At 40.5% G+C, this 12,342-nt stretch overlaps 1 protein-coding gene across 1 annotated transcript in view; it reads left to right on the forward strand.

Annotated features, from left to right (window-relative positions):
• The window catches only part of lsamp (limbic system associated membrane protein), a 99,984-nt gene that overhangs the window by 12,315 nt on the left and 75,327 nt on the right, over positions 1-12,342 (forward strand). The window contains exon 2 of the mRNA XM_086125892.1: positions 9,474-9,560. Within this exon, the coding sequence (XP_085982018.1) occupies positions 9,474-9,560 (87 nt within the window). The remainder of the gene's footprint in view (positions 1-9,473; positions 9,561-12,342) is intronic.

The raw sequence follows: 12,342 nt of genomic DNA on the forward strand, positions 1-12,342 counted from the left end.
TTAATAGATGGAACGATACACCCCTAAAAACATAGTTACTAAGGCCAGGTTCTTCCTAGTGGAACTGACGTGTAAATGCTTATGGATCAGTCCTAAATGTGTGTAATCCAACTGAGCCCAAGGGTATGTGTTTAAGAGAGTGGAATAAAACAAAATTTCAATAAAGAGGCTTTCCGGATTGCACAACTCGACTCATTAATTGATTGTGCAGCAATGGTGAAGTAATGTTCTTCACCGATGCATGTACATTATGTGCTAATTCTCATATTTGAGCAATGAACAAAAAACAGTGACATGGCACTCGAGGCGATTTTATTTTTCCTCGTCCTCACATTAGTTGTTAGTCTGGATTTGTTGTGTGAGGCAATACACATTCAAATGTGTTTTTTTTTTTTTTTTTTTATGGTGGTGGTGTGAGAGAAATATGTCAGAATGTTGCAAAAAAGCCAAACATAATATTCTGAGGATATTCCCACACTCTACACTATGCTTGGGTAAAACCTTCTACCTTATTTGACACGTGTCAAGACATGACGAGACTTGACCATGCTCCAGCTTTTTTACATTTCCTTCATCTCGGCACAGTGGGAGTGGACTTGAGCATGCTGCGCTTGTTCGTGCACAAACGTGGCCAGTCAATGATAATAACCAATATACATAATGGAAATGAAACTATAAACGGAACGACTGGAACTAATGAACACAAAGTTAGGAGGGTTGCAGTAATTAGGTGATGACACAGGTTAATAACTTGACACAAAGATTGGTGCTGCTCAATGTGAGTGCGGCTCATACAGGGCAACAATGTATGAACTCAACAGACACTTTAGTCATCGTGAAACAAAGCGATGAAGTGTTTGCATGTGTTTTATTTCATTACTACAAATTAGTGCTGGGCGATGTGGAAAAAAAAACCTAACACATTTTATATCACTTTATATCATTTTCAGTTGTTCCATTAAAAAAAGCAAAACAAAACAAAAAAACCCCGAACCATTAAAAATGTAACTATTATACAACACACTTTGAATGCTCAGCTTTTCCCACTTTTATTTTGAAGGGACATTAAAAGCATAAATGACAAATGAGAAATGCGGGGTAAGATGTGGGTAATTAAATTTACTCCCTTGACAAAATGTAAGTTTCCAAAAATAGATATCTTTCATGCTGGTTTAAAATACGGAAAATAAACGGGGCTGTTTGTTTGAGCTATATTGGATATCATTGAGTTTATAGGCTGTTTGTTTGTTTATTTTAATGTGTGGACCCTTTTATATCTGTGTGTTTATTTCTGGGAGCCTCGATGATAATCAAAAAACTCCGTTGCACAATTACAAATGAAAAACTCAAGTATCATGTGGAGAAGGAATCAACTCCTTAATTGAGTGATTTGTTGAAGCCACCTAGGCAGGAATCTCAGCCTCAGGTTTTCCTGAGTACGTTGCTAGAGCTTGACACCATCAATCGTAGATTAGAACTACTAAGAAGGATGGGCGCGATTCGCACAACAAAGTTTGTGTATCCTTGGAGTGATAGACGACAGACTAAAACCATCATTGACTTGAAAAACAGCCTCTGCACTCATTGTTGTAGGCAAAGCGTAAAATGGTTATTCAGTCAATTATTCAAAGGGAAACAAAAGCTCGTATGGCCTCAGCAGCCTGGCCATGAGAGTGATGTGAGTAGGAGGGCTAAAATTGGGAATGATTAACATGTCCGAATCGAGCCATTGCAGGATACCTCATCTGCTTCTCCCATGCACTGAAGTGTTCACGTCGCAGAAGTGCGAGTTGAAGGGTGAGCTCATTGCTGAGGGTGGCGAACTTCCTCAAAATGGAAACAAACTCATCATATTTATTGTTTTCATTTAGGTGGTTTGGGTTTTGTGTCAGTCTTGAAATGTATACATTTCCAGAAAGTGACATATACTTTGTGATTATGAGCAGTAGCACGTTGCAATTTGAGGTATTGCTTCCTGTTTGGTACCAAATCAAAATGTCGCTTTGAATCCTCACGCATGTTGCAGCTTGAGTTGTGCCTGTGTGAAGGAATGTCCGCGCACATGTGCGTGTCACACAATACTTACAATGTTAGTGATCCTGAAGGCTTCATGATGCATAGTCTGCTCCCAATCTACTACAACGCAAATGGATCTTAACACACAGGTAAAACACAACCTGTATTGGGATTTATCCTGTTGATTAGTTGTTTGGGGGGTTTTTTTCCATTCCGTGCAGTGGCAGCCATATTTGTTAAATGTCTGGTTTCAGAATACTAAAAAGCTTTGCGTGGGGGGCTTTGTGGTTCCTGCTGCATGTGGTGCAAAGGCAAAGATGCCTCCAGGATGGGTGTCATCATTCAGAGAGTTGTGTTTGCTGAGCCTTTTTTTAATGTGGGGAAGGATGGACATTCAATTTGTTTCAGCAGCAGAGCTCATGCATAAAATACTGCATTTGTATGAATAGATAGGAATATGAATATATGCATGGATTGACGTGGCCAACATGGTCGATTGTCTCAGTCTGGTGGAAGTACTTGGACTGACAGGCAACATTGACATGTACATGGTAATAAGTCTGCAGAGACTCCTCCAGAATACATCAGGAGAGCGACTGACATTTATTCTTTGCTGTTTGGTCAGTTGAGAATTTTTAAAATGCAGCAATTATGTGCAGTGGATTTTTTTTTTCATCAAATTGTGCATGACGTAGTTGCATCGTAGTCATCTATAATTGGTTTAAATATTTGTTTTAATAGACCTCAGGCTAAAGGTAATACAATACAATACAGCTTTAGTTTTATAGAGCTTTCACAACATCTGCAGCTGTAACAAAGCACTTTAGAAAACATTTAAAATTCTTTGTCTATGAAATCAGAATATTGATCCATATGGAAGGCGCATCGGATTACAAGGCGCATTGTTGGCTTTTGAGAAAATGGAATGCTTTGAGGTGCGCCTTATAGTGCAGAAAATACGGTAGTCACAACCCACTGAGACCATCTGATTAGGCTTCTCAACAAATTTTCATTTGTTTCTTGAAGAGATCTTTCCCACAGTGTCATGGCTGAATCAGGAATTGCCACATTTCCACTGTCAAGTTTGAGCTCAACTTGAGCAGACGTACTTGTTGGACAAGTGATGGCAGAAAGATCTGTGAAATCTTTCACCCTTTTGTACAGCGGTATTGAAACTTTGAGTTGCAGTCAAGTCTGTTAACCCATGGCTTGGTGACTACGCTGTCAGGTGGAATACATATAGAAAATATGGAAATTTGAACTGATTGCAGGAAATTGCTTCTCAAGCTTTTTCAAGTCCCAATTCTAAATGCTGCTTGTGTGTGGAGGCCCTTCACTGACTCTCCAAAGCAACAAGAATCTCCAAGTGTATGTAAATGGTGTCCAAAATAAACACTGCTGATACTTCTGATTGAAAGGAATGACTTTGGGACGGGACATCCTGAGTTCAAAACCTGCAACGGGCAAAAGTAAATTGCAACTTCTTGTTAGAGAGGTGCTAATCTTCTCATCCACGATTGTTGGGGTTCACGACATCATCCGGGCGTCCCCCTTTCCCTGCCTATGTCTGGTCAGGTTCTTTCTGTGGTTTAAGGCATACAACCGCGATACATGTCAAGGTGAATGTTAAACGTAGATGACCTTCCCGTTATGAACATAATACAGTGCTGAGCTTTTGCGTGTAATTGAACAGCAGTTAGTGCGTTCAGCGCCACATTTCTGTGTGTCTAGATTATTTCCGCGCATTGTGACAAAAATGTGGCCTCTTACAGAGCAGTTTTTCCAGTGTGCTATCCTGGGTTTTAAAAATAATGCCCCCGGTGACCCCCCACCCCCCAAAAAATTGGCAGAGTGATCTGTAAGTCAATTGTGTTTTTTGTCTCTTCCACTAACATTTCGATTTCTGTCACCTCAAACTTCTTTCTGTCATTGCATTATTTTCTGTGGAAAAAGCACACAACGCTCTTGAATACGGTGGTCTACACCACATTTACACCCGTTTCCAACAGCGCACACAAACACACAACTCGGCGCCTTCCCTTTGAAATCTTCATAAATCCAGGCCTTAGTATCCAAATTATTTGGAAGATCAATGTTGATTTAGACTGGTTTGCTGGTGGGGTGGGGGGGGGGGGTGATTTTTTTGGGGGGTGGAGGGGGTCACCGGGGGCAGGATTTTCACTGGTGATGACACAGACAAATTAGTGTATTTTTATTTAGATTTTAAGTTGATAGTATTGGTCAGTTTCCACAGTTTTTTTTAATCCGTTATTGACTGATCTGTTGACAGCCATTTATTTAGCGATTAAGTACTGTTGAGCTAAGTTTTTTCACGTGGGTGACTGCACCCGGATTGCTTTGAGCGGAGAGGAGGCTGAGCTCCTCCTCCTCCAACAGGGAATTTTTTTTTTTTATCATTCATCAGTCTATTGTGTCTGATACTGAATACGTTTCCGACACACCTCATAAGATAATTTGTATGTTTGTCTTTTCTTATCCTTTCCTGTACTCAGAGCAGCCGGATTTTATGAAAAATGTTGTAGAATGCCACGATTGTTTTGTTTCATACTGTCAAACGTCATGAATAATGCATTCGTTATTTTACGCGGCATTTTAAGAAGCAAATAATGCCCGATGGTGAGTGTAGATTCAACTCGGCATGAATTGACAGCGTAACGAGCACAGTTCTTTTCTCTCACAAGCACAACCAACCCAAAAATCCCTTCCCATTGTATTGTTTTGATGGGATTCCATGTAAGCACCTTCACTCCCTTTGCTGATGGCACCTGATAGTGAACACAGACGAGTTGCTTTGGGCATTCGAAGGGGGATGGAAACAAGAAAGGAATGTAAGATGACTTTCTAAACACAGTCTACCTGTTTCGGTCGCTGAGGAGGAAGAAATTAAACAAGAAAAAGAAATTCACCCAACTAAAGCACATTCAAATGAACCCAAGTTGAAATTGAATTAATGCATTTTGGTGGAGACAAAAAAAAACCCAATAATCAAGTAAAACTCTTTTAGCCTATTTGAGAATATATATTCAAATGAAAGGCACAATAAATAGTGATTATCAGACACATTTTCTGAAATTACTTGCAATTATTCACTTTGAACCTGATCACGTCCAGGTTTTGGTTATCGGTCCACAAGGCTACTCACATTCCTCATTTTGATTTCCACAGCCCGCAGCTATGTTAAAGAAGAAAGCATTCACCATCTGCATTCTGATGAATGTAATTATGTGTCTACTCCAAATGGCTCCAGGTCTGTATGGCGCAACAAGGGTAATACATTTTGTTTATCACTGTTTGCTTTGAAACGGTGTGTGGTTTTAGAAGATTGCATGGAAACATACAGTGGTAGGAAGTTGTTTGTCCATTCCGATTAAAATAATTTCCGATCTAAAATACCATATTTCAAGGTAGGGGTGTGCAATTAATTATTCATCATGCTGCTTCTCACCCCAAAGAAAAAAAATCCGTTGTTGTCTCCCCTTTGCAGTTTTAAAAGATTTGATGTCATTTTTCATGGTTTTGGTTGGTTTGTTTCTCTCTTTGTTTTTTCTCATTAAGGCTGCAACCTTTGTGAATTGATCTTCGTGGTTGACAATGCAATAACATAAATTGCATTGAATGATTACAAGCTTACTGTGGACCAAAAAAAAAGTGGTGAACAGCAATAATTTGACACATTTCTCTGTAACCTTTCTGAATTGATCTTTGTGGTTGGCAATGCACTAATAACATAAATTGCATTGAATAATTACAATCTTACTGTGGACGTCCCCCCCCCCCCACACAGTCATTTAGCCCAAAGTGATTGATTTAGCGAGTTCACCGATGAAGAAAAAAATCGACTTTAGTTTCAATTCAATGGTCAAATAATGATGGGCCATGATCCGCCTTGCATTCGCTCTGCTTATGTGTTCTTTACTTCTTATTTATTGAGATCATTTCATGTCTGTTCCTTGACAGTCCACCTAGAGATGACAGGATCCAGCACTTCATCATAGTCTCTCCTATGGGCTGATGAATTGCTCTTTTTATGTTCTAAATTCAATTGCTGTCCATGTCAAAGGAACAGAAACACTCTCTCTTCATCGCAGTGTCTCGCACACACACACAGACATGTGCCCTTGGGACATGCCTCCTTAGGGACAGCCATGTTTCATGGTGCCAAATGAGTTCTTAGAAGAAAAATAAAGCTTGTCAAGCTGATGCTGAACTCAAAAGGCTACAACCTTGAAGGACTGCTATTCAATGAAAGCACGGTTAAGACTTAGAAAAGATAACTTTGTTTTAGGCAGTGCACATTGACACAAATACAAAGAGCAAGGGCATGTTGAGTACCGTAATTTCCGGACTATAGAGCGCACCTGATTATAAGACGCACCCACTGCATTTTTCAAGGAAAAAACATTTTGTACACACACAAGCCGCACCTGTCTATAAGCCGCAGGTGCCCAAATTGTAACATGAGATGTTTGAAAAGAAAGACGGTACACAGAAAGAGGTTTCAACGTTGAATAACATACCTTAACCTTTCTTTGCCTGTTAACACTGCAGCACGACAGTAATAAAACAGCACTCACGCGGCTGGTTTAAAAAAAAAAAGGCGCCGTTCCCTGTTGAGTTTGTTTTAAAATGAAAAAATCCTCGCTTGCCGTAACGCTCGGTCAACCATTCCCTCATTAGGCTTTCTACCATCCACACTTTCGTGTCAACTTTCACGACAATGTCTTTCAGGAGGTTTTCTTCTGGCATATGTAACTAGGTAAACAATACTACGACTGTTGTAGTGAATGCTGCCTCGTTTAATAAATGGAGCATTTAACAAATGGAACTGTTACTTTAAAACGAGCGTTGGATAATCTTGTGGGGAAATCTCATGAGCCTTGGACCACAAAATGAAGTGAGACTAACGTGGGATGTTGGGGTGAACAATTTGGTGGAGATGTACATTGGACGTCATCAGCGTAGCAATGGAACTGGAGGTGATGACGACGAATGATTTGGCCGAGGGGTAGAAGGTCGAGAATGAAGAGAAGAGGACCAAGCACAGAACCTTGGGGGACAGTGGGACAATGTAGGAAGAGCAGTTGTTGATGTGGATGAATTGTTTTGAATGAATTGAGTAGGACCTTTTTAATTTGTATTACACACCTTTCTTCATTTTAGGTATTTTATCATTTTATTCTCTCACAGGTTTTACATTTTAACTCTGTAATTTTTGTTTTGAAATCAGTCCCTCCCACCCTCTCCAGCCCGCCCTGACAGCACTAGGTAGCTCCTTCAGCCAGAGACTGTTACACCCGCGCTGCAAGAAGGAGAGATACAGACGCTCGTTCCTACCAACTGCTGTCCGGCTGCTGAATAAAAAATAGCAACAATAATATTTAATAATTGAATGATGTGGAAAACAACTGTAAATAGCACTGCGATTTATCCATTTTGTATTTATATTGCACTTAATTGGACGGTGTTTGTTTGTTTGTTTTTTCTTCTTCTTTCTGCCTACATTCTTGCTGCTGGAGGCTGTAAATTTCCCCAGTGTGGGACTAATAAAGGATATCTTATCTTATCTTATTTTAGTCTATAGAGATAATGGTCTTATTTTGTGAGGTTGACATGCTTTTTGTTCAGTTTCAACTGGCGAGCCAATGATTTGCTTCCAAAAACTGGAAAGTATAAAGATGTCAATAACTCATCTTTCAAAATTAGAGGCTACCTGACACGAATTAAAAAACGTGTATAATGACTTTTGGGACACCCTGAAACAATGTCTGAAGCTTTATGATGAGTTCAAATATCAAGTTAGCTTTGCAGAAGACTCTTATCCTAGAAAAAGATTAATAAAACAAAGGAGAGCTGATTAGCATTTTGTGCAAGTAGGGACACCTGGGGATCGTGTCATCTTTGTCCATAAATCATTGCTTGATGGCATTTGCTTAACTAATCAGTCACGGGTTACTGCAAGCCTGGCAAACATTGATGCTCATATCCTTCAGACAAATCAACGGGTCTGGATTGCATGATTCAAACTTGGCTTGAAGTGGTTATATTAATCACGAAAATCACCTTCACAGATTCAAGCTAGAGGCATTACGCACACATCACAGCATTAAAAAGGAAGCACATTGGTGTGTTCCCTAAAGGCACTAAAGCCTTCATTCGATTATCAAACAATTTGTTGCACATTCGATTGTGTGACTCACTTTGGAATGTTGCCTTTTTTTAATTGGGTTATTCTCCAATATATCATGAGAAAAGAGAAAATCATTCATTCATTCAGCTATGTTGACCACGATGCCATGCAGTCAGAAGGTGATAGTGGCGAAAGCATACCGTGTCTATCCAGCACAGGCATGTTGCTGTTATACAACGTTCCATTCTCCACATTCAATTAGGACACAGGTAATAGGTTCATGGCCTACATTTTCATGGTAACAAATGTATTTGTGAATTGTTACTGTGATGTTGAGCTCCGCCGAGGGTTGGGAACACTGGTTGTTTGAGAGCCATATCCTGCCCGTTTCAGATCCCACCCTACTCCAACACACCTGAATGAATTGCTCATGATCATTTCAGGCTTCTATGAAGCTTGCTGATGAGCTGATCATTTAAATCAGGTGTTTTGAAGTAGAGAGATCTCAAATAAGCAGGATATGGCTCTCGAGAAACCGGAGTTCCCTACTCCTGAGCAACACCGTCACTTTTTGCCATGCTGGATATTTGGGGTTAAAATGGCCCTCATCTTATATATAAAAGCACATTTGTGCTTTATATATATATATATATATAGATATATATAAAATATATGTGTATGTATGCATATATAAAATATATGTGTATGTATGTGTGTGTATATATATATATATATATAGATAGATAATTTTATGTAACGGATCTTGTGGATACATTTCTCATTTGCAGTCGGTCGGTTTAATGTCTCTTTAAATTAAAGTGAGAAAAAGTCAGCAGTCATGGTGTGTTGTTTATTTTTTTATAGAATAACAAAGTATATTGTGGTATATCGTCAGTGTGATATAAAATAGCCTATATCATGACAGAAATTCTTTTTTTCCCCGTATCGCTATGCACTAGCCACCCAACACTTTAGATTCCTCTGACAGGGTCACCGGTTCACTGCCTTCGTGGACTACAAGCCGCTGAAATTTGCAATGGCCACGACCTCTGAGCCGTGGTCTTTGCAACAGCAATGTCAGCTCTGCGCCATTTCTGAGGTCACTACAGACACCCAGCTTATGGCTGGCAAGGATAACAATGTTGCCGAGTGCCTCTCCCTGTCAGTCGTGGGGACCCTTAGCTTGGGAGTTGATTATGCTGCTGGTGACCAGGCCGCAGACTCTGACATTCAAGCAAACTGTACGGCCCTCACCTGACTGTGTGTGGAGAATGTCACATTTGATAACGCCACACTCCTCTGTGTCTAGGTGGTAGTGGCCAAGTTCGTTTGGCCAGCTCTCAGGAGAGACGTCAGGACGTGGGCTGGTCCCTGCATGGCATGCCAGCGTACCAAGGTACACCATACCAAAGCCCCGTTGGCAGATGTTTGATCATGTGAACATTAACCTGGTGGGACCACAAACTCACTCACTTTAAAATCCCTGTAGAATGAAAACAAGTACTGTGTTTTATTATTATTATTACTATACTTTCTTCATAGTTTGGCTGGTCCTGGTCTCTATATATATATTAAATTAGACCTTGCACTTGCACCAAAAATCTCCGTCTCCTAATCGTGTTGACGGCAGCGAATGATTTCCATACGAAATTTTCTCATCTAGCAACTGATTTTTTTTCTTTTTAGTTTTAAATGGCTTATATTAAGTTGAATTAAAACTGTAGGTGCAAGAGTGTTGAGACATTCAGTGATCTCTTTCCAATCAGCAAGGCGGTTGAGCTTGTTTGCAGTGAACAAATCCTGTTTTTATTTTTTGTTTTGTTCATGCTAACAAACCTATCATCTCAAAATATGCATCAATAGTCATGCCTAAAAATGTACATTCTAAACTGAATTTAGAGCCATTGATTTCTGAAGTTGTAAAAACTGCATATGGAAGAGGATAGAGGCATTCCCCCAGTTAGTTAAAAAGGGAATTATATCCAAAAACAACAATATTGAATTATCAGTGGACAAAAAAATGAGCGTGATAGCGGGACAAAAAACCTAGAACCCGCTATGGAGGAGGATTTACTGTATTTGCCTTTATAAACTTAAGCATATGCTTTTCTTCTCTTGTGGCCAGATTACTAATGAATACCAGCCAGTAGCAACTGATAGTTTTGAATTATATCAGGCAGAGAAAGAAAAGATGCACTGGATAACTGCTCACTAAATGTAACATCATCAGTTCTATCCTCGCTGTTCCAGGTAAGCGTCACTGTGGGGCCACCTGGGTTCCATCACTCTGGTGGGTATTGCTGAAGATTTGTTCAGCGCTCAGTGGTTTGGAGTGAGTCCAGTGTGTCAGGGAAGTGTGTTTCTGGGTGACAGTGCCTCCTCTGAGACACAAGCTCTACTATTTGTCCAAATTTTCTGAAGGAAAGCAAATGAGATATAGAATGAGATGTGGGCAGGAACGTGTGCTTATTTCTAAGATTCCTGAAAGTGAATGATTTGAGTCTGCAGTCTGATTACATACATATTGTACTATATTGTGTCCCTGCTTTCATAATAGTTGATCCTCCCCTCCCCACGTCCCAGATGGAGGCTGCCCAGCTGCTTAATGATGCCAGATTCCCCACATGGGCACTGGCTAGAGCAGCCGCTTATGTGCAGTGACAGTCTTGTCGAAGCAGTGACACACTTGCATACAGGCGCCTTCATTATATTGGAGCGCTGTGTAATTATACAAACATGGCACCCTTGACAGCTTAAATTAGGCCCCTTTTAACTGGTAGGAAGAAGTGATGTTCATGACGTATAGAGAAGTACATTTTTGTGATGAAATGTGTTGTGCAGTTGTGTAATCAATTTCAATTCAATGCTATCATTGAGGCACATATAAATCAGAATCAGAATAAATGAAATGAAAATCACTGAAGTGTGCTGACTTCTGCTTGCAGTCCACATTTATTTCTCAATGTGAGGAGGATATTTGAGGTTGTTGAGAGTGTAGGCCATTTCAGTCTTTTCCAAACACAGAGCTATGTGGTGTGAAATTACCAAGTGTTGTTTAACTACAGGGCGGCCCGGTAGTCCAGTGGTTAGCACGTCGACTTCACAGTGCAGAGGTACCGGGTTCGATTCCAGCTCCGGCCTCCCTGTGTGGAGTTTGCATGTTCTCCCCGGGCCTGCGTGGGTTTTCTCCGGGTACTCCGGTTTCCTCCCACATTCCAAAAACATGCATGGCAGGCTGATTGAACTCTCTAGAATTGTCCCTAGGTGTGAATGTGAGCGTGGATGGTTGTTTGTCTCTCTGTGCCCTGCGATTGGCTGGCAACCGATTCAGGGTGTCCCCCGCCTACTGCCCGAAGACAGCTGGGATAGGCTCCAGCATCCCCCGCGACCCTAGTGAGGATTAAGTGGTTCGGAAAATGGATGGATGGATGGATGGATGTTTAACTACACTTTTGACTTTGACACCTGCGTCCATAGTGACTCAATCTTGGTATTGAATATTTAGCCTGACCATCAGGGACATGTGTTCCCTCCACAAACGTTGCACTTTGATGGTGACTGACCTTATGTACCTCCTTTTGTTTAGTGAACAGAATGACAGCAAACATACTGTCGATTTCAACCATGTCAGGGATTTATTGTGCATTAAATCATCCATCTATTTTCTGCACGTGTTGTTCTCATCGGGGTTGCAGATATTAACTGGAGCCTTCAAGCCAGAGGAGCAAACCCTGTACTTGTCCCCAGTCACTCGCCGTGAGGTTTCCGGAAAGCTGCGCACAGAATTAGACTCCAGAAACGTGAACTCTGAAAGAATTGACAAAAAAATGTGTATCAACTAAAATGGCTCGCAAGACCGACAAAGTTCAACAAAGAACGCTGGCACAACACCAGGAAAACAAGTCAACCAAAAACACTTGCATAAAAAGGCAAGGATAAAAACACAAATAGTAATTGCGTGTCAATAAATAAACAAGAAGAAACTCAAACGCAGATAATAGAAATCCGTGACTATAACTCCAACAAAAAACTACTTAGAAAGGTAAAAACCTGGCGGGAACAAAAACCAAGAGCAAGAACATAGAACGTCTTGACCAATTCAACACTTGACAGTGACAGTAGTGAGCAAGACGGAATTATCCGACAGACACATGACAAATAAATAGTCAATTGATTAC

This window comes from Hippocampus guttulatus, chromosome 12, assembly GCF_054856545.1.
Source record: "Hippocampus guttulatus isolate MCC_2025c chromosome 12, RoL_Hgut_1.0, whole genome shotgun sequence".
Lineage (NCBI taxonomy): Eukaryota > Metazoa > Chordata > Actinopteri > Syngnathiformes > Syngnathidae > Hippocampus > Hippocampus guttulatus.